Here is a 27,616-nt window from a genome sequence, read left to right as displayed (position 1 = left end):
TTAATTTTATTTGCATTTTAATAAACCTTGAATTGGTTTAAATTGAAGGGATAGAGCATTGCCTTTAGAATCCCAGAATTCACTGAGCTGAGTAAAAATACTAGAGTATTTTTCAGAGAGAAGGAGTAGGGGGGAGGTGGGTCACACTCCAACTGCTCCTGAAAGCCATGCAAACAGATGCCTTCTTTAGCTACCCCTCATGTTGGCACTGATATAAAGACATGTTCAATTCCACACAGTCCTTGACTGTCCCTGGCCAGACCAAAGCTGATCTCCTCTTGGCCAGGGCCACAGTGGAGCACCCTGGGGGAGACCACAGGTCACCCACACATTTCACAACAGCCTTCTTTGTAGAGCTGAACAAATATTTGCCTCCAGCCTGTAGAGCTGTTTCACGGGCCTGAGTTTTCACAGGTAGTCATGTATATCCCTGCTGCTCACAGCAGTGGCTGCGCCAACTTCCTGGCTGGACCCCCACGGCCAGCTGAGCCAGCAAGACATAGTGGCAGTTACAGCATATCTTAGCAGCCAGAGGCCCCCAGACCTCTGTGCAGAATGGGGACTCCGGCTTCCACCGGCAGCAGGTTCTAGATGTTTCCAGGCCTCAGTTCACAGGAAGAAATGATGGTTCCACTCTAATTCAAATCTTTGAAAACTGGATACAAAGGACATGCCCAGAACCTGTGTGAAAGGATAACCCCAAGTAAGATTAATTAAGAAGCCAAAGTTGAAAATGAACCCAATGGGAAATTACTGGAGAAAAGTAAAAGGGGCTCGTGCGTAGGGGCAGGGCCCCTAATCGGGGCCAGACTTACGACTTGAACTTGGACATTTGGCTAAGTCTTTTCAGGCAGCCATCGCCTCATGGTTAAAATGATGAGGGCTGGTTTTTTTTTTTTCTTTCAATCTTCCCCACAAGTTCTCTGTATTTGTTTTCTGGGGCCGCCATAACAGAGTGCCCCAACTCAAGGGGCTTACACAAAGAAAGCCATTGTCTCCTAATTCTGGAGTCCAGAAGGCTGAGATCAAGTTGGGTCCTTTCGAGCCATGTGGAAGAATCTGCTCTGTGCCCTTCTCCCAGCTTCCGTGTCTCGCAGGCCATCTTTGGTGTTCCCTGACTTGTAAATGCATCACCCCCTGCCTCTGTCTTCACACCACATTCTCCCCATGTGTGTGTCTGTCTCTGTATCCAAATTTCTCCTCTATAAGAACATGGTGGTATCTGCTTAGGCCTGCCCCAGTGACCTCATCTTAACTCGATCATCTACAAAGACTATATTTCCAAATAAAGTCATCTCACAGAAGTATGGAGACTAGGACATCTTTCTGGATGACATAATTTCAGTCATAGCCTTCTAGCCTGATTTTTGCAGGCGAGCCTCCTGGCAGGAGGCTGTGGGCCTGGTCTTCTCGCTGCAGCCAGCCTGTCATTGGTCTTCTCCTACTTTTCTGTGGGAAGACAGGATGATAGAGAGCGACGTGTCCTGATGACGGCTTTCCAACTGTGTAACACCAGGCGAGTCCCTTTACCTCCCGGAGACCAACGTCTCCTCATCAGACGAGATCGGGCGCGTTCAGGGTGGTATGGCCGTAGACCAACGTCTCCTCATCTAAGAGATGGTAATAACGGGTTTTCTGAGCGACGTCAGCGACCTAAAACAAAGAAATACTCGTCTGACACACAGTGAGTGCTCACCAAATTATAGATATTATTATTTATTCCTGTTGAGTCAAGGAGAGGATGGCTCAGGGATTCTCTGACCCTGGCTGCATATTAGAATCATCTCAGGGAGCTTTCTCAAGACTCTTGGCACCCAGGCCCCACTAGAGATTCTGACTCAGTTGGTCCGGGACAGGATCCAGGCACTGATCGGTTTAGCAACTTTCTGGTTTATTTTCCTAGGCCGCCAGGATTGAGAACCACTAGAATAGTCGAAAGGAGTGAAATCACCAGTGAAAATCCTCAGTGCAGCTGAAAGACCGAAAAGGTTGCCTTGTAGCTTCTTAACCCGGGTGGTCCGGGTTGCGGGGGCTGCCAGGGACAGCTCTGAGAGAACTCTGAATGAGGTGACCTAGATTTCAGAGCCATTTTTTGCTTTGTGGTCTCCCTGCAAAACTGTTTCCAGGCCTCTCCGGGGAGGGAGCATCCCCACCAAGGCACGTCTTCGGGGCCTTTTCTCTCACAGCCATTTTCCATCCACTGGCTCGCCCACAAGACCCAGATGTCACGTTTCCGTCTCGGCTCCAGGTCTGGGAGAGAAACCCTCAGTAAGGGTGAAGGCCTGATGCGTTACCCAACCAAGGGCTAGCTGCCTAGGAGGGCTTGTCACAGGTCTCCTAGAATTCTCAGGAGAATTCAGACGGGTAGACTTATAGGATGCGGATGGCAGAGCCTCGCAAAGGCCACTGGGTGGGAACTGCTCGCTTTGGAATAGGCGTGACTCACAAGGGCCCTACACTGGGGACCTGGAGAGCTTCTGCTTTACCGAATCTCTCTCTCACGTCTTCACTCTGCCCCCGGGACCTGCTTCCTTCTCTGTGCAGATGTGGGCTCTGGAGGCAGCTGTCCGGCAAGAGTGATGGAACTTCCACCAGTAGCTTTTGTTTCTCAGGCCCCTTTGCTGAGTGAGAAAGGCAGCTGTGGGCAGCCCTCCTGCCTCTTTCCCCTCTCCAGCCCCTCTGTCGCCTTAGCAACAGGCCTGGCTTCCCTCAGATTTAGCCTTCTTACAGTGCCACGCTTGTCCACTTAGCAGTAAACACTTGCCACTCATCATCCCTTAAGTCCCAGGGTCTCTGCAGTTCTCCGGGGGGGGGGGGGGGGCAGTGGCTTTTTATTCTGTGAATGAATGAGTAATATTAAATGAAATGCTACATAAATAGAGCAATTTTTTCATGGCCAGGCTACAGAAATGCCCTTAATTTATTATCATAAAGAAGTTAGGAATATCCATTTGCTCTTTGGCCAAATGACTAAAAGTGTAGCAAATAAAAGAAATGATCCTTCTCTCCATGCTAGTCTGTTTGAAGCAGGGTATTTGGTTTGGCCCTTTTCATTTCTTCCATTTTAATCAAGAATATGTCAGAAGGATGAGTGGCCAGAGACAAACAACTTTCTTTCAATACAAAGCAGGATGTTATATCTTCATCTGGCAATCATTGACTTTAATTTAACCCTGGTTTTTGGAAACGCAGGGGAAAAGGGAAGATAGCCTAGAATGGGGAAATGCTTTTTACTAAACCCGGAGACTCTGCACCTGAACCCAGCTCAATGCTCTGGACTCACTCAACTGCCTTCTGCCGCTGGCGTCTGGAAGGAGTACTGAGTTCCTTGGAGTGGACCGCAGAGGCTGGCGGGCGGGAGGCGTTAGCTGTACAGCGAGAGTGCATGAGCTCTCCCGATGGCCGTGAACCAGTCTCCCCCCAACCCCAAACATTTCAGACAGAACAGATGCAGTTAAGCCCAAATTTCCTGGCAAGCCTGAGGGAGGGTTTTTCCAAAAGCATCTCAGACGGCGAAGGCACATGTCTAATCACGAAAGCCAACCTCCGGACACACGCTCTCTGTTTCCCAGCCGGTTGTGTATGGTTTCCTCTACACTTAACACAAACGTGCCAAGGTGTGACATTTACGAACCCCACCAACTGCAAGCTGCGCGCGCCAGCCCAGCCGCCTGCCGGGTGGGAGAGTGATGAATGGGGGCTGTCCTGCCCCGGGGAGGAGGGCTGCTTCCCCTCTGGCATGCCTGCAGCCTTATTTATTACACACCAAAGTATAAAACCTCCCAGCCGGCTGCGGCTCGCATCTCCAGCCCTGGCATTTACCGCAACGCCCCGCCGTCGTCTCCAGGAGGCTCTGGGGCTCTGTTGAGAATCATGCTCCGGAGGCAGCTCGTCTCCTGGCACCTGCTGGCTTTGCTTTTCCTCCCATTTTGCCTCTGTCAAGATGAGTACATGGAGGTGAGCGGAAGACCTAATAAAGTAGTGGCGAGAATAGTGCAAAGCCACCAGCAGACTGGCCGTAGCGGCTCCAGGAGGGAGAAAGTGAGAGAGCGGAGCCATCCTAAAACGGGGACTGTGGATAATAACACTTCTACAGACCTAAAATCCCTGAGACCAGATGGGCTACCGCACCCCGAGGTAGATGACCTAGCCCAGATCACCCCATTCTGGGGCCAGGTACTCGGAATTCTCTTCTAAGGATTACTGTGAAAGCCTAACGAGTTTTGTTCTTTTTTTAGCTGTGATTCATAGGATCGATGCTTTCGAGAAGTTGGCTGTGCTGCTTGTAGGGGTCTTTCTGGGCTGCTCTGGGGTCTTGGGGGGGTGTGGTGGGGGACTGTGCCGGTCTGTGTTAGAAAATCAGCAGAGGATGTGGGAGACGGTGTCCCCCAGGGGAGAGGAGAGCAGAGCGGCCAGCTCCCTGCTGTGCTGTGCTGTGACTTGGTTTCTTTCTTGCGCTCCTGGTGTGGAAACAAATGTTGACCCATGCAGATAGATGGGTCTAAATCATTTGCAGATCCCAAGAGTTGGATTTTCTTAATCCTTCCCAGAAGGGAGAAGCTGCCCTTTGAGTTTTTCACTTCGATGCGTTAGTTTACTGTGACATTTCTTGCCAGGCTTGTTTATTTGTTTTACAGTAATCTAGGTTACCAAGCCTCTATGCTCAGCCTCTGAACCTTAGAGTTAGAACCAAAAAGACTGCATGTGTGTGAAAAGCAAAACTTTGTTGTGTGATTTAAAGTCTGATAATCACGGAGGACCTGATTTATTTCCTTGGGTGTGAACTCAGCCCTCAAGAAAACATCTTTAACTCTTTCCGGGGATGACTGGAGTGGGGTCAGGTTTCAGCGTAGTGATTTGCAAATTGGTGACACTCAATTTAATTTAAAACATTAAGAACCAGACAAAACGGATTTTGACTTACCTTCTCGTCATCTGGCATGCTGAAATCAGAGGAGGCGGGAAAGAAGAGTTACTTTGAATTACGGGAGCATTGAACAAAGAGGTTTTACAAGAATCTATTGAGTCTTTGCATTCAGCAGGCCCTGGAAAACTTCATGCCAGTGAAATCTAAGCCTGTCCTCTCACAGATTGAAAAGTTTGGGGTGGTACTAGCAAAAGGATCATACTGAAACCCAACACAGGATCAGCTGGAGATCCAGGGCTGAGCTGGGATTTCTAACTTGGCTTAGTGCAGTCGCCCAGATTGTTCTGTGAGCCTGTGTGAAGAAAAAAATGTTTCTTGGGGCACGTGGGTGGCTCAGGGGGTTAAGCGTCTGCCTTGGGCTCAGGTCGTGATCCCAGGGTCCTGGTATGGAGACCCACATTGTCACATAGAACTCTCTGCTCAGTGGAGAACCTGCCTCTCCCTCTTCCTCTGCATGCCACTTCCCCTGCTTGTGCTCACACCTGCTCTCTCTCTCTCTCTCTCTGTCAAATAAATACAGATTTTTTTTTTTTAAAAGACTTTGTGTATTTATTTGACAGAGAGAGAGAGAGACTCTCAGAGAAAGAGGGAACAAAAGCAGAGGGAGTGGGAGAGGGAGAAGCAGGCTTCCAGCTGAGCAGGAAGCCCAATGTGGGACTCCATCCCAGGACCCTTGGATCATGACCTGAGCCGAAGTCAGACACTTAAGGACTAAGCCACCCAGGCACCCCCAAATAAGTAAAAGCTTAAAATAAAAAAGAAAAAGGGGGCGCCTGGATGACTCAGTTGGTTAAGCAACTGCCTTCGGTTCGGGTCATGATCCTGGTGTCCCGGGATTGAGTCCCACATCAAGCTCCGTGCTTCTCCCTCTGACCTCTCCCCTCTCATGCTCTTTCTCTCTCTGTCTCAAATACATAAAATTAAATCTTAAAAAAAAAAAAAAAAGAAAAAGAAAAAGTTGTTTCTTTAAGGAGCAACAAAAGAAATAATCTCCAAATACTTATTTTTCAAGGGCCACTTTTAGAGATGGTCCTTTCATCTGACAATCTTTTTTTTTTTTTTTTAAAGATTTATTTATTTTTGAGAGAGACAGAGAGAGTGCACAGGAGCAGAGGGGGAGGGAGTCTTCAGCAGAGTGCTGAGTGTGGAATAGAAATGGAGCTCGATCTCCCAACTCTGAGGTCACACCCTGAACTGAAATTAAGAGTTGGAAGCTTAACCAAGCCCACTTCCCAGCACCCCACCCTCCCCCACATTTTATTATTATTATTTTTTTAAGTAATCTCTACACGTACTGTGGGGCTTGAACGCACAACCCCAAAATAAGGAGTCACATGCTCCGCTGATTGAGCCAGCCAGGCGTCCCCTCATCTGATAATCTTTTGACTGGAGGGTGACTCATGCTACTTTGTATTTTCTTAGTGGTGAAGATATTTTCGTTTTGGTCCAAGCTTTGACCTGGACTTTCCATTTCAGTGGATAGGATCTCTCTGCTGGGCCCTCCCTGGCCTTCGCAGTATGAGCTCCCAGACATGCAGAAGGCAGATGTAGGCTGTCATTTGTTATTTCTTGGCAACCAATGCTGAGGAGGCCACCGGAATCCAAATGACATTTCTGCTTCACCCCACCTTCCAGGCTTAGGCAGCCAGCATGCTGGAGTCAGATGAGGGGGCAAGAAGTCACCTCCTGGCTTTCTTTACTTGAAGGGGCTGTGGGGGGTCCAGGCGCGAGGGGAGGCTTTCAAACCCTCCCGGGCTTTTAAAGTATTTTCAAACAAACCCCCTTCAGCAGATACCGAGAAGATTTAGAATCACTGATATTCTGGATATCTTCAATACGACTCATCAGCCAGTGGGTATGGAAACTCGCGGCATTTCGGATTTTCCGGTGTTCCCATTTTCCTTGCATTCCTCACCTGTCTTCTTTCAATTCTTCTTTTTTCTCATTTACCGTTTCACCTATAATTTCCTGTGCTTCTACTATGTGCCAAGCTTTATGTTAGGGATAAATAAGCCCAAGCCCATCTCCAGTCAGCTCTGGGGGGCTCTCGTGGGGACAGATGAACAGACAATTGAACACCACGTGATCAACAAAATCTCTACACAAAAGGCAGTTGGGGAGACAGTGCCAGAGCGCTGGTGGTCGCTGCTTTGAACCGCAAAGGTGACCCAAAAAGGATGATTAACCACGCAAGAAATAAAGTTTAAAAATATGTGGGACAGCAAAGAGACAAGAGAGCCCTGGAGGAGTGGGTATAGGTGAAGGCCGTGGGAGGAAGACACAGGATGATCTCAGGACCCGCCTGGAAGATTCTGTTGGCCGGTTATGGAGCTCAGACCTTAGTTTTCCAGCCAAAGTTGTGTTTGTTTGTTTGTTCGCAACAGCGCAGTGAGGTGAGCTGGTGTGTATTCTAGAAAGAGGACTCTGGCCTTGGGGTTCATGGTGGGTAGAGTGTGCAGAGATGGGGGTTGAGCAGACCTGGGCTCTCTTTTCTAGGCAGTTTCATCCTTTTTAATCTCTGGTCCTCCTCCTCTACCTCCTGGATTCCCCCCTCCCCTTCTTCCCGTTTCCCCTCTCCTTTGTCTTCCGTCTCTCTTCAGTTAAAGAAGGAGCTATGGACCCTCTTTCTGAGAAGTCACTCACTAAGAGCAGACCTCAAACCTCAGTACCTGTCCCATGGCCTCCATCCACCAAATGGATGGGACTTGTCTTAGAGACCCATCCCTCCTCCCACACTGCTCATTCTCCTGTCTTTGGCTTTCAAATTTGACCTGATTATGAGTTGAGGGTTGATAAACTTAAGAGGGTGTCTGTGGTAACTCCCCCGCGTGTGATGACAACCTCTGAATTAAGGCATCCTGTCCAGCTTGTTTTAAGGGGCCCTCCAGAGGCTCACGAGCATTAGTCCATTTGACTGTGTTGTGAAGGACCAGAGGAACATGGGAAATGTTGTAGGACGGCTCTCAGAACATGACCAGCTAGTAGGAATCAGAAGATTCTCCCTGCTGGGGTGGAAGGTCTCTGCTTTCTAAGTGTTCCCAAGTACCTTGGACACCCACCCCAGTGCTAGTTAGCTCTGGTACCAAGGAGCTCTTTCCTGGAGCTAACTTCTCACACTCAGACACTAGACTTCACAAATGAAATCTTTCTAAACTATTATTTAAGGATTTAGAAAAGACCTTTAGTATCTTTGCTTGCTCTTCAAGCTGGCAAGAAATGTCCTAACTGTTTTACCTAGTGCCCTAATTTAGTGGACAAGAAAAATGATGCCTGGGAGCAGGGGGCAGTGACATCACTAAAGTCACACAGAACTGAGATGGGAGTTCTGGTTCCAGAACAGACATGTTCCTAAAATTCTTAGGGTCCCAGGAACTCAATTCTATTCTCCAATGGCTCCCGATTCAGAATTTTCCCTCTTTCTCTCCTAAAGCCCATTATTGGCAGAATCTTAGCTTTCTGAGAGCTTAAAAAACTGTATTTCACATTAGCAAAATCACACCAGGAAACTATGAAATACTTCTCAGATTGCATCCTTGGATTGGAAGGTGGGGCAGTGCTGTGGTGTCTGACTTTCCAAGTGTCTGAAGTCACTTGTCTCCAGCCACTCGCTTTGGCTGATTTTTCTATTCCTCCACCAGTTTTACCAAAGGTTTTTACAGACTCCCACATCTGTCCAGTGAGGGGTCTGGTGGGCAGAGGACTAGACATGAGTTAGCTCCACACTGTGTCCCCTGATCACTTGAGATCCGGCCCTGAGCTGTTGCAAGAGAATGCTGGGACTACTGATGCTCTGTGTTTTCCCTGAAGAGCTTGGTAGAGGCTTGTAGGGAAAAAGAATGAGGGGGTGAGGAAAAAGTCCACGCCCATTTTTAATTAAACAACAACAACAAAAGTGAAGTCTAAATGTGCAGACTTGACCCACTTTTCTGCTTGGATTTCTAATGATAGAGAAAACCTGAATTTCAGATTCCTTCTTCCTTTCTCCTTATTCTGTCCCCATCCCTCCAACCTTTTTCTCCTTCTCTTTCTTTAGAATCCTTTACAAACAATATGCTGTTTTCAAAAGACCATTGAATTATAACTCAAGTCTAGGAAAGTTTCCATTAGTATTTTATATGATATAATCAAAAGGCAAGCTACCAATTTGGTGCCACTCTAGATTTTATCAGCGAATCTAGCTCTTACACTATATCTGTAGTTCCTCGATGGTAAGCACACATTTTAGAAATTTTTGTTTAGGGGTGCTTGGGTGGCTCAGTCGTTGAGCATCTGCCTTCTGCTCAGGTCATGATCCCAGGGTCCTGGGATTGAGCTCTGTATCAGGCTCCCTGCTCAGTGGGAAGCATGCTTCTCCCTCTCCCACTCCCCCTACTTGTGTTCCCTCTCTCACTGTCTCTCTCTCTCTCTCTGTCAAATAAATAAATAAATAAAATCTTTTCTTAAAAAAAGAAATTTTTCTTTAAATAGATAGGCAGATACTCATATTTGAGTATACTTAGTATCCATTAAGTACTCGCTGAATATTGGTGTGAATGATGTGATAATCATTTAAAATTTTGAAGTGAAATATGAAACAGAACCTGAGGTTAAATATTTCTCAAAGGGGAGTTAAAGTTGTTTCAAGATGTAGATAGTTAATACTAATTTACTGGGCTAAAGAATACTTTGTTTCTTCCATGTCCTAAGGCAATTGAAGTGTGCTTGGACTGAAAGGGTGGCATTTTGACTCAAAATTTTAAGAACTCTTATCCCTGTATCCTAAATACAGAAATTCTTAATTCTCTTGGAAGTTTACCATTCTTACTTTTTGAGGGTCACCTACTCAAAGAAGCGACAGGGGAGGCTCCTGGCAGCTGGGAAAGAGAGGGCCGGCTCTGAAGAGATTTCCTTCTTGGCCATTACCAGTAGCCTCAGGACAGTACTTTCCAGAAATACTGCCCCATCTCCTGTCAGCACCACACTCCTTCCAAAGAACATGCCCTTCTTCTGACCTTCTGGCTTCCTGGTCCTTTTGGTCATCTGCTCTCTTTAGCTAGCACGCCAGTCAAGTCCACACCAGCTTTTCTGATGCTGTCCTAGGTTGTCTGGAGTTAAACTTGCCCAAAATACAAGACCAAGAGAAGTTCACAAGTCCTAATGACTCCCCAATACCATTCTCTGAAGCTTCTCTCTGTATCTTTTTAAAGTCTCCACAAACTGGAGGGCTGCCCCCAGACTGCAGCAAGTGTTGCCATGGAGAGTACAGTTTCCGAGGCTACCAAGGCCCCCCGGGGCCCCCCGGACCCCCTGGCATCCCAGGTAAGGATGAGAGAGACGCTCTGTTTATTGCCAGTCTAACTGGGCCCTGTGCCAAAACCGGAGCCAGGGCAAATCGAAATCATTTGGGTTCACTTTTGTGTGATCCAAAGGGTATGTGTGGAAAATCCAAAAGGGAGTTCGGGAGGGGACTAGGTTGACAGAGCCAATTAGGTGCAACAATGTACCAGAAGCTCAGTAGTATTTATTATTTATCCCACTCCCAGGATCCCACAGGTGTTAGACATCTTGGGGCACCCGATTCACTGGTGGCAGTGGGGAGGGGGGTCTTAACCAGCATGGAGTACAGAATTATGGACTCTTATTGGACATACGCTCGTTTTGGTGTTTCTTCCACAACGTGCTTCATGCAACACACTCTGTCTAACTTTCAGGGAACTTAGGACGTGAAGGTGGGGGAAGAGGAGCGCTTACTGGCCTGGCTATTGCCATCTCCATAGTGACATTCACTGAACCACACAGCCTTCTGTCCGAATTTGTGTCTAGCTAAGTTTTTCTTCCCTTAATCTCAGGGTCTGTCCATGTTCAGCTATCTCCGGTTGACTTTCATGCCTCTCTTGGGCTCATGGGAATATTTTTGGGCTCCCGCACCACTTGGCAGCATGGGAAATGCTGTCGGACTCCACCGAGCCACCCTACCCCACTGAGTGTGCCCCAGGCACGGGAGGTCCTGAAAACTGGCTAATGTCTGGGGTCAGCCACGGAAAGGATAGCCCAGATCCTTTCTGTCTTAGGAATCCCAAATCCCTCTGAGGGTTCATTGTCTTCCTCTTCCCCATGTCAGTTCCTGGGGGCAGGACTTTTTCTTGGGGTTTGACAGCAGTCTACTTTCTCTTCTCTCACCTTCATTGATGTTAACATTTATCATATGAGTTTTAATTTTTAAAAAATATTTTATTCGAGAAAGAAAGAGATCAGTGGGTTAAAGCCTCTGCCTTCGGCTCGGGTCATGATCTCAGGGTCCTGGGATCGAGCTCACGAGTCTGGCTTCTCTGCTCATCGGGGAGCCTGCTTCCCTTCCTTTCTCTGCCTGCCTCTCTGTCTACTTGTGATCTCTCTCTGTCAAATGAATGAATGAAGTCTTTAAAAAAACAACAAAACACATTTGTCTTAACAGCGAAGGGGTGCGAAATTCAGCAAATACAAAATAAAGGAAGAGCTGTAGAAACTGTCTCTTAGTGGCAGAGTGAAGAGTTGAAATCATTATTCAAGCCTTGCTTTCAAAATTATTGTTACAATTTGCATCAATGATTTTACATCTCCTTCCATGATAAAAGTGGTGCCCGTCCTTTATAGAAAAATTCAAAGAGACAGAAAAGTACATAGCATAACACAAAAGCCACTCATGTTTCATCCATTTGGGAAAAAAAAATACTGGAAATATTTTTACGTCGTGCAAGGTCCCCCAATAATAGGTCTGTGATCAAAGGAGCGAGACCGATACAAAGCGAAGGTCAAGCAAAGCTTTAATTCGAGTCAAGCATCAAGAATCAAACTGACCATTCGGGGCCGCCTCTTACAGAGAGCGCTACCCCTCCCAGCCTCACAGACTAATTTTTATAGAGCAAAGGCCATGTGGCCTTTGAGCCTGGCCACACACAGGTGTCCAATGAGATTGCAACACACAGAGAAAGCTGCATAGTCATGCTAGGTCACGCACGGGTGACCAATCGAATTACAATTCACCCCATAGTAGCTATTTGAACTAGCCTATCACCTTGGTCAGAATTGGCACCCAAAAGGCAGGGCTCACACTCCTTGGTAGCTAGGGAGACAGTATGTGCACCCCACTGATTGGATGTCTCCACCTGGCCTGATTCATCCCTGCAATGGGGCTCTGTTATCAGGGACGGTCGACCATAATCTACTGGTTTCTGGGACTTGCTTTTAAGTAAGTTTCCCTGGAGGGGGGACCGCAGGGTCAGTCTAAGTTTTACTGCATAAACAACAAAATCACTTTAACCGGATGGAATCTCTCTGGATAAATAGGCCCTTACACATAGTATATAAATACTGTTCACACATATTATTGCACTGCCTCTAATGATTCATAACCTTTTAATCTAAAAATATCGTGAACAATATTAATATTAATAAATATTTTTCTTTAGCTTTTTGGGGGGGTGGTATAACATTATTTACTGGGATGTGCCTTTTTTTTTTTTTAATGGAGCTCTTCCAGTATTGTTTGTTTCTAATCTCTGCTATTATAAATAATACTCCGATTATCAGTCCCCCCAGTTTTTCTTTTCTTTTCTTTCTTTTAAAGATTTTATTCATTTATTTAACAGAGAGAGAGAGAGAGAGAGAGAGAGGGAACACAAACAGGGGGAGTAGGAGAGGGAAAAGCAGGCTTCCCACTGAGCTGGGAGCCAGATGCTGACCCTGGGATCTGGACCTGAGCCCAAGGCAGATGCCCAATGACTGAACTGCCCCAATCCTCAAAATTTTTCATCCAACTCTTGCTCTATGGGAAAAACAGTCTTTGGAGACTTGAATGGCTAAGGCTGTCTTCAGTGTCCCTAGTAAGAGAGCTCATTTGGTGCTGCCCCCTTGGCTGTGTTCAGGACTGTTTCAAGTGGTCTTCTTTTGCAATTGAGGGTGAGCATTTTTGAAGAAAGGGTCTGTATTTGTATAACAGTAGGTGGTCAGTGTGAGTGATGGGGGCTTTCCCCAGTGATGCCTTCTGCTTGTAATTTAAGGAAACCACGGGAACAATGGCAATAATGGAGCCACTGGCCATGAAGGAGCCAAAGGTGAGAAAGGAGACAAAGGTGACCTTGGGCCACGAGGTGAAAGAGGGCAGCATGGCCCCAAGGGAGAAAAGGGCTACCCGGGGGTTCCTCCAGAACTGCAGGTAAGTCACCTTGGGCAGATCTCCATTGGACTTCTAAACTGCCTGCACCCTCGCGGTGCAGGAGGCAGAAGGTCCTAGAGCTTCTTCACGCTCTCTCTGTTGGCTCCTGGCCCGCATGGCCGCGTGGCTGGCTTGACTCACTCCCGCTGCGGGATGTTCACAGATGGCCCACACTGTTGTTCAAAGAACATTTTGAAATCGTTCTTAAGAAGTTGAAATTCAACTCCCTTCTTAGACCAAATACACCGCAGCCCTGGGTATCTGCTAATGTTCCATTTTCCTTATCAGAAGGGATGTTAAATAAAAAGGTTTCTGGCAACTCAAATGTAAAAATGGCATGTGTCTACCTCGAATATTTTATGTATTCATTGTGTTACATTTACCAATTTAAATCACATATATGGATATGAATATATAAGTATCATTCTCTATCAACTCAAGATTTTGTGGCACAGATTTCATTTAAATTTTTCTCCATGTCTTCTTTATCACTAGAGATGTTTTATTTTTGGGTCACCCATCCTAGTTTAGATTAGACCAGACTATATTTATTTCAGTTTGACGTGTTTTGAATCTATTTATGAGGCTCTAATTGAATATTTTAGCCTAAGCTTACATGCTCATTTGTTTACTGTTTATGTCTCCTTTAAGAGATGTTCAAAATTCTTGTTGCCAATAACATCTAAAACTGGAAAATGCAAGGTTAGGGCACCATGAAAATTACTAAGTCTTGGTTATCTCTTTATTTTCTGGCTGATGTTTTTAAAAATTGATTTTTTCAAGGGATTCCTATCGCCATTGAAAGCTAGTATTTATGTTAGCATAAAGGTTGTTAAGTGTAATATCTGTTGTTGACCCTCCTGATCCTGTGGCTGACGGGGAGCTGTGGCTCAGCGCCCCTGCCCAGCATCATAAGAGAGGATCTATTGCATATTGATAGCCCAGGAAAAGATCCAAATTTAAAATCTGAAGTGTGGTTTCTACTGAATGCGGATTGCTATGGCAGCATCTAAAGTTGAAATATTATTAAGTCGAACCATCGGCAGCTGGGGGCCGTGTGTAAATGAGAGAATGTACCACAGCAGGAGAGACCTTTCAAGAACCAGAATACAGAGACTCTTGTCTGAAAGAGCGACTGGGGGAGAACTTTGTTTTTTATTTGGGCGTATCTGGTGGTTGGTTGACCTTGTATAAATTCCATCATTTTTCTGGGCCTTGATTTTTTAAAGTTATAACTTAAGAGGTCTTTTGTGTTTCTCTAACTGCTTTTGAGGTTTTGTCACTTGTAAATGAATGTTGTTTAATAATCATAGCAACCTGGCATCAATGGGCCATCAATAATTTACAAAGAAAAGAAGACAGATGCTGCCTAGCCAGGTGAAAGGTGTCTGATGAGAAGGGGGATAAACATTCCCAAAGCTAGAAACTCTAACTCTAAACCTGCGATGGTTGTACAAGGTCCAGGGGCCCTTGTAGCCAGTCTGATGGAGTGCACCCTGGGCAATGATTAAATTGCTCCATCAATTATTACCCAACAACCACAATGTTGGCAGAACTGCATTCACACAGTTTTATTTTTTATTTTTATCATTTTATTTCTTTGTAAGATTTTATTTATTTGAGAGAGACAGAGAGAGAGAGCATGGGCTGAGAGAAGGAGAAGCAGATTCCCCACTGAGCAGGGACCCTGACAAGGGGCTGGATCCCAGCACCCCGGGATCATGACCGGAGCTGAAGGCAGATGCTTCACCAACTGAGCCACCCAGGCGCCCCCTACATTCACATGTTTTAAAGGCGGCATTACAGAGGAGAGATGACTGGCCTCACGCAGCCTGTAAAGAAGGGTGATTCCAGGACCCTTTATTCCCATTTTCAAAATCCCTCCTCTGCTGTGTCATCCATCCCTTACTTTCCCCTTCCTTCGGCATCCACAGCCTTCACGCTGTCTTTCTCACTGTCCAAATCCTTGCTGTGTTGATTTTCCTCAGTCTGCTTTCCCCTGAGTCTTCCAAACTTCCAATTATTCCCTCTCTCACACTCTCCTCTAAGCCCTTCCTTTAAACTCCCATTCATTGAAGACAGGTAATCCCAGCAAACTAAAGAATTTATTGATTTAACTCACACTCACTTACAACGACTCATGTTGATGGGGGACTGGCATTTATTTTCAAATGTGACTGTCTAAGAGTGGTACAGTTCCAGTGTGAGGGTTTTCCCCACACCACCAAGCATTGGTCCAACATCAGCTAAGTGTCCTTACAACTCAACGCAATTCTGACACTACTTACTTGGAAAACGCCTCAGATTCCAAAGTTAAAGGCTCAACCCTACAAGACCGCCACCCCCAACTTGAGACTCTAAGTCTGTGCTTCCGACATTCTGGCTATGAAGGGGAGGCCACGAACCCTCCTGGAGTTCAAGTAATTTGCTAGCAGGAACTCAGAGAAACATGTTATTTATTCAATCCCTGGTTTGTTGTAAAAGGGTGTAATTCAGGAACAGATGGAAAAGATGCATAGGGCAAGGTTTGGGGAAAAGGGTGCCGAGGTGCCATACCCTCTCAGAGACCAAGTATCACTCTCCAGCACTTCCCATGTTCAACAATCTAGATGCTCTCTGAGCCCCTGCCTTTTAAGTTTTTATGGAGGCTTCATTGTATAGGCAGGATTGATTAAATCACAGGCCATTGGTAATTGAATTCAACCTCCTGCCCCTCTACCCTTCCTGGATGTAAGGTGGGACCGATCACTCATCTCTAACCACATGGTTGGCTCCAATGGCAAATAGGCCCCATCTTTAGGTTACCTAGGAGCTTTCCAAAAGTTATCTCATTAACATAACAAAAGACCCCTTGATCTCTCTAAACACTTAAGATTTTCAATGGTTTTGGGCACTATGCCAAAGGCTGGGACAAAGACTAAATGTATATTTATTATACATCATAATATCACAGTTCTTTTGGAGAAATAAATTACACAGAGTGAATAAAATTAAAAGGTTATTTTGCTGCAGGCCTTCTCAGATCCTTTAATATGCTAATGTACATTTAATAGCTATTAGTCGATTTCATCTATATTTTCCCCACAATAGTATTTTAATATTTCAAAAAAAACCTTTTGAAGTCTAATGTTCCATGAAACACAAGGTCAGAACTGCTGACATATACTATCATTTAATGGCTTCATAGCATAAAAAACATTAAAAATTACCATGATTTAATTTTTTTCTGTTTATTTCCAATCTAGCTGTTACAAATAATGTCGAACAAAACTTACTTTTGTGAAAACCTCATTTCTTTAAGATAAATTTCCTGTTGATTAACGTTCCTTAGATTGCATTCATGGCTTCTCTGGCGACCCACTTCAGCAACCAGAATAGCGGGATCATCTTCAGCAGCGTGGAGACCAACATCGGAAACTTCTTTGATGTCATGACTGGTAGATTTGGGGCCCCAGTATCAGGTGAGAAGTAAAAACAAATGAATGACTGAATTAATCAGCTCGCAATCTAGAAGGAAGGACGGAAGGAAGGTAGGCAAAAGGTGAGAGCGTGAGGGAGGAAGGTAAATGATGAAGGAAGAGGACACAAAGAAAGGAAGACACTACGAGAGTTGAGAATTCTTTCTGATTCCGGTTAAAAGTGATCACCTCACTTTTTGTACTTTATCTAGTACAGAAATTCTTACAGATTTCTGTTGGATTTCAAAGTAAATGAATTAGAATTCAAAAAGGTGAATACACTTTTATCTTTTTAAAAATATTTTATTTATTTATATGAGAGACAGAGAGAGAGAGAGAGAGCGCTCAAGAGCGGGGAGGAGAGGGAGAAGCAGATTCCCTGCTGAGCAGGGAGCCTGCCCCGGGCTCAATCCCAGGACCCTGGGATCATGACCTGAGCCCAAGGCAGACACTTAACTGACTGAGCCACCCAGGCGCCCAAGTTAACCAGTGGTGTCCTAAGGTGCAGGGGAGGGGGCGGAGGGTGCTTGTGAGTGGTCAACCCCAGAGGAGAGGAGTGTTTTATCATGGACAGGGTTTCGAATTGCTGCACTATGATGACAATAAAAACCTAGTGACCTTTTCACTGGTCTTAATATAGTTCAAAAATATCCCATAAACAATGTGCTGGCTTATTGCCTGATTTCCTAACACAAGTCACACTGTTCTCAGTGCCACCCCACCTTAGTACAGCAAGAAGAAGGAAAAACCATGTTTAAATTTGTATTTAAAAATATAATTAAAGAGTGTCTGGGTGGCTCAGTGGGTTAAGCCTCTGCCTTCAGCTCAGGTCATGATCTCAGGGTCCTGGGATCAAGCCCCACATCTGGCTCTCTGCTCAGTGGGGAGCCTGCTTCCTCCTCTCTCTCTGCCTGCCTCTCTGCCTACTTGTGATCTCTGTCAAATAAATAAATAAAATCTTTAAGAAAATAAAAAATATATATATATAATTAAAAAAACTTTTCGGGGCAAAAAGAAGGCTTACAGCCACCTAGTCAAAGGACAGCAGGAAAAGTCTACCCAGAATGATCAGCTTGTGGTGGCTGAAAGTAAGGAAGCTGTAGGCATTGAATGATGACTCCCAAATTGGCCCAAGACCTAAAATGCCCAGGAGCTGCGAATGGTACCTTATATGGCAAAATAAGGGATTTCATAAGACTGATTAAATTCAGGATCTTGAGATGGGGAGCTTATTTTGGATTATGTAGGTGGGCCCAAGGTAATCACACTGTCTTTGAGAGCCAAGGAGGTCAGAATCTGCCAGGAAGTGATGTGACCATTGAAATAGAGACTGGCATGACAGGGCTGATGGAGAGGGAATGTCGACAGCCTCTCAAAATTGCAGATGGTAACATGGGAAGGGCTCCAAAAATGTTTTGTTGGGTTTGTGTTTAAGTTTTCTTTGTCTTCTGTAGCTATTATTTTCTCTAATCTCTTGCTGTTTTTTTAATTTTAATTTCCATTTCACATTGTTTGCTTTCTCCATCCCAAAGTGGAGTCGCTCTGGCTAAATAGGTCCTTACATGCTGCATGTCCTTAATTACCTATGCTGAGGATGAATTTTCCTTTTTGCTTCTTCCAATTTCTTCTGTCTTATTTCTGTGTTGTTTCTTTACTTTTCCCATGCCTTACCTTACTTATTAGTCCCAGTTTTTAGTTCCTTCTCTTATCTGAACATTTCTGCTAGGAGTTCCTGCTTTTTGTTTAATAATATTCTTTCATAGAAGGATTTGCTTTATTAACATTATCTTAAACTCAGGATGTCTACATTCAGATTTAGTTATAGTTTTCATCTACTACCTGACAACATTGCTTCTTGGTGAGTATTCTTCCTCTATGGGTAGTTTCTGCTCGCTCTTCTTTTCTACTTTCTAAAACTGACTGGCGGTTGAAAGAGGTGGGTTTCCTTAGGCCAGCCACAGATAGTAGTTTCTTGGGGGGAGGAGGGATGACAGGGGGGACTTCAGCATACTTCTGGCTTCTACCTCCATGGCTCCCTCTCCAGCTACCAGGAGACTCACTCTGGTCCTTCTCAAGTGTGGCCCTTCTGTGTGTTTTCTCTGTCCCTCTGCAGACTGCCCTGGGTCTGGGAAGACTTCTGAGACAAGCCTGGCACTTAAACTTCTCTTGCCCTGTTTTTGGTGATAGTTTTGGAAATCTGCCATTTTAGGACCACTCACCTCACTTTTTGTACTTTATCTAGCAACCTTCCCCCAAAATATCACTTGGACTTCATCTCAGCCCCACTCATAAGAGCTTCTTTTCAGCATGTGGCCTTTCTCCATCAGGGAGTGTCTTTTTTCCAGTACTGTGAGATCAGCCACAGCGTGGCCTCCTCAAAACTCCCTGCCCAGCCTCCATGTTGCTTCCCTGAGACTCTCTGTCTGCTGTCTGTTGCATCTGACAGACAAGTATTTTAAGTTTATTGACTTTTATGTCTCCTAATCTTCTGAAAAATAGATTCCATCTGGTGTTTGTGTTCAATGCTCCTTATTTCCCTATGTGGTATCCAGAAGGAGAGGAGGAAAATTCTGATGGATGCAGTCGCCATGTTAAATTTGACACAAGTGTTTTTAACGCCTTGATTGAGGTTTCCACCCAGCTAAACTCAGAAGTCAACGGGTATATGAAATGACCCAAGTGATCTTTCATCATACTTTAAACAGCTTCAAACCTTTTTATGTGACTTTCTGCTCTGGAGGTTGACAATTTTCCTATAATTATTTTGTTACACACCTCTGGGCTGCAGTTTACGTAAGCATCTAGAGAAGCCCAACGGTTCCATTGTTTTCAAGGGCTTTATTTATTTTCTATTTATTTATTATTATTTTATATATTATTATATATTATATAATATATAATAATAATAAAATATATAATATTATTAATAATATATTATTATATTATTATTTATTTATTTATTTTCAAGGGCTTCCATTGTTTTCAAGGGCTTTCAAGAAGCTCAAAGATTTAGTAGTTGTTTAGAACTCTCTTGAATCATCACTTGGTAACAACCATCATTTGTCTCCCCCTTTAACAACAGATAACAAATTGAGCATTTTCTGCTTTTCAGCTTTGGGAGGGATGAGACATAGAATTACTGCAATTACAGCAACACAAAGACCTAAAAACTAGAGCAGAAGTGGGTTACCTCTGCTTTCAGTAGCTTCCCTAGAAGAAAGCCATAGGTGGGTAAGATACATACTCACTTTTGTATTTCCACATGTAGACATTTTCGTTTTTTCCCCATCTGGTCTCTTAGTCAGTTCTAACAGGCTTCTGCAATCTACTTTGTATAGTAGCCATCATTGTTTCAAGAAAAATAACATCTTTTCCTGTCGTTTCATTCCAGCTTTATCTTCCTGAGGCATTGAAGATTGTCACCCATGTCTATGTATGTGTGTGTCTAATACACTTTGTAAAATGGAAAAATCTAAACACACGTAAACTATTTTCGTAGAGTCCTGTAATTTCGATCTGCCTTTACTTTGCATCTGTGAACTAATCTCCAGCCTTATGAATGGGTATGACTGATTTTTTACACCAGTTCCTTTATTCCCAGGATATTGAACATGCAAGCCTGGCCCTAAATGAGGCATGATCACACTTTTTCACTTGGTTCAACTTGACTCAGAAGCAGGTGTCAACATGGTACCCTCACAGCTTCTATCTTACTTGATTGCACCTTTGAAAAAGAACATAGAACTGTGTCATGCTATCTTTTTTTTAAAAGACATTTCTGGGTTTTCCCCTTACAAGGCCTGCTGCTATGGTCTGAATGAGTCCCTCTAAAATTCATACATTGAAAACCTAAGGCCCAAGTTAATGGTATTAAGAGGTATGGCCTTTGAGGGGTGATAACCTCATGATGGCAGAATTCTAATGAATGGGATTGGTCCTCTCATGAAAGAGGCCCCACTGAGTCCCCTAATCCCTTCTGCCACATGGGGATACAATCAGAAGTCTGTGACCTGGAGGAAACCTTTCACCAGACTGTGTTGACACCCTGCTCTTGGACTTCCAGCCTCTAGAACTGCAAGAAAGACCTTGCTGTAAACTTAAATGCACAAAGACAAGGTCACTAATTTGAAAATGTAGTTTGGAAAATCCATAAGAGCTTGATGATATATATTCATTCATCTTTCCAAAATGCACTCTCAACTCCCACCTCGTTTGGAGTTGGGAAGATTTTCCCTTTTGCTCATCTCTGTGCTTTTGATTCATTCTAACCTTTTACAGTGTATCAGTTCCTATTAAGTTCCTTTCTGTTGGGTGGCCTAGAGTCTTACAAGAAAACACATCTTTTAAAATACATTGATCCTTTACAAATGAGAAGGATCCTTATTTTTAGTAGCAAGATCATGCTGCTGAGTCATCATGGAGTCTTTTTCTTTATGGTACATAATTTCTTCTACTTACAATGAATAACATGATAAGTTTCTAAAACTATTTGTTCAGAACTGATCAACATTTTTCTGCTAAAATTACTTCTTAGCTCTGGCTAACATCTCTGGGCTGAGTGTACCCACCCACTGTAATGCTATTCACGTGGCTTGTTTTGTTAGGCCGAAGAGGCCATGAGTTCATCCATGCAGGCTCTGTACCTTGTCCAAAGAGTCCTAGTGGTAGTTAACTGATACCTAGGAATAGTGTGTACCTCATCATAAGTGCTTATTAGGGATACACGGTACACACACTGAGAAATTTATTTAATTTAAAGTAGGAGCTGAGAGCAGATAAAGGAACAGTCCTGCAAATAAAGGCCAGGAAGAGCCTACATGCCATATAGGATATAGCATATGCATATAAACAAATCCGTAGGATATAAACAAAAAAAATGTGAAGTCATACAGTGTATCTCCCAGTCCTCAATGTACAATATGTTAATATAAATGCAGATAAATACCTGCCTTTTTCAGGTGTGTATTTCTTCACCTTCAGCATGATGAAGCACGAGGATGTTGAAGAAGTGTATGTGTACCTCATGCACAATGGCAATACAGTGTTCAGCATGTACAGGTGGGTGGTCTTCTCTATCACAAGGGTCAGCCATGCCGCCATTGCTTGCTCAAAGGATGGCAAACACCACAGAGTGTAGAAGAATCAGGAGCCCCTGACTTGTCATCACTGAGAGCTCCCATATACCAATATGTGGCCAGATTATAATTACTATTTGGGAAGAAATAAATCTGATGAACTTGAGAATAAGCAGGTTGATGAGAGGCCTTGAGCTGATTGATTACTACCAATACTCCCCATAATTAATCATTTATATATTTTTAAAACATCTTACTTATTTGTTGGAGAGAGAGAGAGTGTGAGCGCACATGTGCTTGTGAGGGCAGGAGGGGAAGGGCAGAGGGAAAGGAAAGGACAGTCTTTCCTTTCATAAAGATTTTATTTATTTATTTGACAGAGAGCAAGAGAGAAAACAAGCAGGGGGAGCATCAGGCTGTAGGTTCCCCGCTGAGCAGAGAACCCAATGCAGGGTTCGATCCCAGGATCCTGAGATTATGACCTGAGTTGAAGGCAGATGCTTAACCTAGTGAGCCACCAGTGAGCCACCCAGGCGCCTCTATTTGTGTTCTTTTCCTAACTTATAAATTCTTTTCTTCTTTCTCAGGCTTTTCTTCTATTTTCTTACTTTCCCACCCCCTTTGCCAGAGTTTACCCCGATTGAGGATCTTCTCTACTATCTTCCTCAGCTGGCAGGTAGAGAATTGGGAATGGGCCTTGGTCTTTAGGCTTTTCTGCTGCTCTGATATTTATCCTATCAACCTGTCCCTAGAGCTTCTTCTAAAAAAAAAAAAAAAAATTACTTTAGGGTCCTTGAATGGCTCAGTTGGTTGAGTGACCAACTCTTGGTTTCGGCTCAGGTCATGATCTCATGGGTGGTGAGATGGAGCCCTGCATGGGGCTCCCTACTCTCGGGGAGTCTGCTTAGAGGATTCTCTCAGCCCCTCCCCCAACCTGCTCTCATGTGTGCACAGGTGTGTGCCCCCTCCAAATAAGTAAGTAAGTAAGTAAATAAATAAATAAATATCTTTAAAAAATTATCTTAAAAAGAAATATTACAACTTGTTTTGATGTAAGCTTAAGATGTGGGAAAGAGGCAGAGAGCCAACATCTTTCCCATAACTAAATGGGTGGTTTGATATTTATGAACAATTCTGTGGCTGCTATCTTATCTTTTGATGACTTGGGAGGATTGCCATTTCTTCTGGAGTCTGGTCTCCACTGGGGGGATGTATTTGGAAAAACCAAAAGAGAAAAGGATAAGTAGGTGGAATTGCTGCAAAAAAGAGACTCAAGGGACGCCTGAATGGCTCACTGGATTAAGCGGCGGCTGCCTTTGGCTCAGATCATGATCCTAGGGTCTTGGGATGGAGCTCTGCATTGGGCTTTCCGCTTGCTGGGGAGTCTGCTTCTCCCTCTCCCTCTGCCTCTCCCCACTGCTTGTGCTCTCTCATAAATCAATAAATAAAATCCTTAAAAAATAATAAAAAAAAAAGACTCAATATGGCAGCTCAAACACTGCAGAGCTCTATGTTGCTTGACCAGCTCCAGGATGGGGAAGGATGGGGACGAGAGGGTAGAGGAGGGACTGGGGGGATGTGCTGTTGGGAGGGAGGTGCTCCATATGGGTTTTGAGAGATGCAGACTGGTGAAAGCAGTTCTGCCACCTGTAAAAATGACTTGCAAATTCTCCCTGGTCATTGTGATTGCCATAGTCAGAAGGCAAAAAGAGAAACAGGTTTGTGAACATGTTTATGTGTCATCTCACATTCTATTCAGAGAACACAGTTACGTTGTTGTCCAGCCCTAACTCCCCTCAGCCTATGCAGGGGCAGCTAGGAATGTAGAGCTGCTCCTCTGGAAGAAGGGAGATGGAGTCTGGTAAACAGCCAGGCTTCTCTGCTCCTCTGGCTACCAAGTATCTGTTGAATTCTTCTTCCTACATTTAGAAGATAAATCTCCCCATCTCCACCCCCATGGAAGACCGCCTAAACTGCAGTTCATGCATCCAGCTCAAAGCCCCAAGTCTTAGGAATGAGCAATCCTTTTTATCAAGTCAACCTTTCAGCTGTTTTTCTCTTTGGCCCCTGATCCTGTCCTCTGGGAGGACCTTCCTTGTTTGTCTCCATCCAAAAGGCGAGTAGGTGTTCCCTGGGGTCTTGCACTGCCCACTTCTTGCTGGTGCAAATTAGAAGACTAAGAGTATTTAGTCAAAGACCTCAAGTCCCTCATGAACCAGGTTTGGATTTCTGGGTAATACCATTTCCTCAGAAACTTATCAGGCTTTTGTTCCATTTGCTGCCAGTCAGTGACATGTGTTAGCAAACCACATCCACCATTCTTTTCTTGACATCTCGTTTTTCAGCCTGTTTTTCCTTGATTTCTTGTCTTCATCCCCTTCTGTCTTAACTAGTGGTGGTTACCACAAGATCTTCTAAAACAACAGATTTAAGTAGAAAGGCAATATTTGTAATCTGTCAGGTTATGTCATAGGCCATGTCTATTAGATCAGATGAGAAGTCTTAATAAGACAACATCAACTTTATATCTGATGTCTCTGGTTGGCTTTTCCAACCCTGTTAGACCTCAACTTTCTAGACCCTCCCTTTCTTCTTCCTGTCCTTCAGACATACCAATTTTTGTCTGAACTCATCTTTTGCAGAAACATATTACTAAAAGCAGTATTTTGGCTTTTCCAGTCACTTCCTTGCTTAGGTTATAGGCTTGGTGGACATAAGGTCTGCTTTCTGTTATCAGATGTTTTCCTTAATGTTTTGCCACAGCACAACATGGATCTCCAGCTTTCAAGCCCACAATCTTTGTCTCCTCAGTACTTTCTGCCTAATCCTGAGCCAATGCAACATGTTTTAGTTTGCGTTATGAAATCCCAAAGAAGTTAGGGTAAACTAAACTGCTATACCATTAGCCTAATGGCTTAAATGTAATGGAAATCCCTTTTCTTCTCATGGGACAGTCCAGAGTGGTTGTTCCAGGTTGGGACAAGTGAGAGAGATCTTCCCACTACACAGTTTTCAAGAACTCAGGCTACAACACTTGGCTTCCAGGTCATTCTGGTCATCGTCATTACCATTCCACATGGTCATAATGAGGAAGAAGCAAAAAGAGGGGTTTGGGAGAGTTGTGTTGTCCAATTCTAGAAATGGTACATGTCTGTTCACATGCCATTTGGAGAACTTAATCCTAGAACTCTAAGTGCATGAGAGCCTGGAGAAGAAGGGGAGGACATATTTTGGTAAAGAGGTGATTTTCCATTGCAAAGGCTAAGTAGTTGGTGCCTTTTTTTCTTTACAGCTATGAAACAAAGGGGAAGTCAGATACATCCAGCAACCATGCAGTACTGAAGCTGGCTAAAGGGGATGAGGTTTGGCTGAGAATGGGCAATGGCGCTCTTCATGGGGACCACCAGCGCTTCTCTACCTTTGCAGGCTTCCTCCTCTTTGAAACCAAGTGAATATATGACTAGACCAGCTCTACTTTTGGGAAGACTTATGGCTGAGGGATATTAGGGTTAAGGGTTCTACTCGGGAGCTCAGAAGAAGAATCCACAAAACAGTCTTCTCAAGTGACCTTGACTAATATACTTGGCATGTTTACTCTTCCCCAGGCACCTAAAGAAGAATTCCTTCTTGATACAGGCTAGAAATAATTGTTCCATCAAAGAAGTCCTTTGCAAAGAATTTGGCTGCTCTGTTTTTAATTTAATAGCAACTTCCAGGAATTCCTGAGGTTTGGGGCTCATCATTCTTTATAACATTTCAGAGACAAGGGTGCAGTGACTAGGGTGGGGCCGGGCAGGGCAGAAAAAAGGCACTTGCGAGGACCAGGTTACCAGAAACATTTGTGAAGCCTAGACTGGGAAGTAACACTTTGATCCAGTGGGTCAATATTTATGAATAAATATAGATAATTTTAGTAATTCCAGATAGCTTTTAGATAAAGAAAGTATTCACAATGCCCATAAATAATGTACTCCTGCTGTAATTAAATCTTGACTTGTAATGTCTTATGTTTTTGGATATGGAATTTTCTCATGATACAAAATTGGGTTTATCAGATATGATTTATCATATTGGCTTTTTCCCATTGGGTTTCTTGTGTTACAATAGATCTTTGTTGACCCTGGCCTGGAGAACCAGCTGAGGTGAGCTTATGTCCATATACACAGTATACACAATGTCCTTATTCTCTTATTCTCTCTCAGTTTAGAAGTTACCCCAATAAACTTCACTGACATGTCATTTGAGGAGCTGTAAACTCAGTTATATACAAACTAATGGATAAAAAATATAAGGGCATTCCATTTAGAAGACATAAAATAAAATCTCTTAACGTTTTTAAAGATAAAAATTGATATGCTTTTTTTGATCACCATATTTAGGCAATACTTACAATGGAGCTGTGCTCCTTTACTTTTGCCTGTCCTTCCCCAAAAAGGGACAAGTTCAGGAGATAGTACCCCAAATTTGTTTATTTTAAGCGAGGAAATCATCATTGGAGTATGTGTTTATCCTGATGTTGAATCATATTTAAAATGCACTAGAGAGATACCTATCTGAAACATATCATTTAATGAATTACCTTAGAAAGCAATTATCCATTATTTTATTTTCAGTTACAATTTCAATTTCCACAAAGGCTTTTAAACTATGGATTTAATTGTATTGATTACCCCCTATAGCTAGAAGCAGAAGAAATTAATTAGGGCTACCCTATTAGCTAACTTAGTGTGCTCCATGTTCAGTTCTGTCTTTGACCCATTCTTTTGATCTATAAATATTTTTAAACTCTTCCTGACCAACACAAACAATTCTATTTTAAAGTGAATGGATATTAGCCAAAATGTGCTTGACTGGTTGGTAATGTTTTTGTGATTTTGTATACGTCTCCAGTTGCTTCTGGGCTGTGTGGTCATGGGTGTTGAGGTTTACTATTTCCAAACATCATAAATACCTTGTATTGCCAGTAGACAATTGAATGTTGCATGTTGCCCAAAGGGATTCTATGTTTAAAGAACACACATTATTAATAAGAGTACCTTAGAAGAAGACATTGGCTTAGCTTTAGATAAAACTGAGATGAGAAAAATGTAAAAGCATCGTATGGAAATAAACATACTTTTGTTAAATGTATTGTTTTATAATGTTCTTAATAAAGTTGAATAGTCATACGTTATAAGTCACCACAGTGAGTTTCATCCGGATTCCACACTGAGCCCTGGGCTCAACTCAAGGCTTGACATGGGGCTTGATCCCAAGACTCATGGGATCATGACCTGAGCCCAAACAAAGAGTCGGATGTTCAACCAATTGAGTCACCCAGGTTTCCCTCTCTGCCCATTTTTAGTTGGATTATTTGGTTATTTTTGGTGTTCAGTTGTGTAAGTTCTTCATATGTTTTGGATATTAACCCCTTATTGGATATATCATTTTCAAACATCTCTTCCCCTTCAGGCTGCCTTTTTGGTTTGTTGATGGTTTCCTTCACTGTGTGAAAATAGTGACATTTTACTAGCATTTCACTAGCTCTTTGGTTATTCTGAAATACTGTTTATATGGAAGACAAGATAGATGCTTAATCTTTTTTTAACTTTTATTTATCAATTTTTATAATAATGAGTTAGTGTTCTATAAATCTTCAAAGTGATTAATAAGATCTCTTAAAAAGCATTATTAACTTGTGATTTTTCATATATTTAATATGTTTCAATCCACCAGAGTCATTATTATAATTGGGCCCCATCTTAATCATCAGTGGGAGACCCTACAAGTAAGTACCTCTATACTTTTGACCCAGAATCAGGCTGGTATAAATCTCTCAGCAGGACAGAGGCAAGTGGAAACTGTGGAGATCGATGTCCCAACCAGACTTTCATGCTTTGACCTCTGGTGGGACTCCAGTGGCCTGAATTCAGCAGCATCAGGCAATTATGTAAGCTATTTGATTAAAGCCAAGAATCTGACTGATCTAAGAGAAAAGGGTAGA

At 43.6% G+C, this 27,616-nt stretch overlaps 1 protein-coding gene across 2 annotated transcripts; it reads left to right on the top strand.

Annotated features, from left to right (window-relative positions):
- The first annotated feature begins 3,786 nt into the window (after nucleotides 1-3,786).
- On the top strand, nucleotides 3,787-26,805 carry C1QTNF3 (C1q and TNF related 3). 2 transcript variants are annotated; one of them, XM_059416976.1, is made up of 6 exons: nucleotides 3,787-3,957; nucleotides 10,114-10,225; nucleotides 12,946-13,100; nucleotides 16,432-16,561; nucleotides 21,517-21,616; nucleotides 24,926-26,805. In XM_059416976.1, the coding sequence occupies exons 1-6, from the start codon at nucleotides 3,874-3,876 to the stop codon at nucleotides 25,083-25,085; spliced, it is 741 nt and encodes a 246-aa protein (XP_059272959.1). In that variant the 5' UTR covers nucleotides 3,787-3,873; the 3' UTR covers nucleotides 25,086-26,805. The 2 variants fall into 2 exon arrangements, with proteins under 2 accessions (XP_059272959.1, XP_059272957.1); XM_059416974.1 differs by having other exon boundaries at nucleotides 3,787-4,176.
- Nucleotides 26,806-27,616: the final 811 nt, after the last annotated feature.

The sequence above is a fragment of the Mustela nigripes genome, chromosome 12 (genome assembly GCF_022355385.1).
Source record: "Mustela nigripes isolate SB6536 chromosome 12, MUSNIG.SB6536, whole genome shotgun sequence".
Taxonomy (NCBI): Eukaryota; Metazoa; Chordata; class Mammalia; order Carnivora; family Mustelidae; genus Mustela; species Mustela nigripes.
The sequence above is the reverse complement of the archived record's forward strand: the minus strand, read 5'-3'. Positions and strand labels throughout refer to the sequence as shown.

Bases quoted from the DNA above. Each gene is read 5' to 3' on its own strand.
- C1QTNF3 (XM_059416974.1), top strand. From the start codon at position 3,874: ATGCTCCGGAGGCAGCTCGTCTCCTGGCACCTGCTGGCTTTGCTTTTC. The intron at 4,177-10,113 runs GTACTCGGAATT...ATCTTTTTAAAG, and splicing joins TCACCCCATTCTGGGGCCAG to TCTCCACAAACTGGAGGGCT. The intron at 10,226-12,945 runs GTAAGGATGAGA...TTGTAATTTAAG, and splicing joins CGGACCCCCTGGCATCCCAG to GAAACCACGGGAACAATGGC.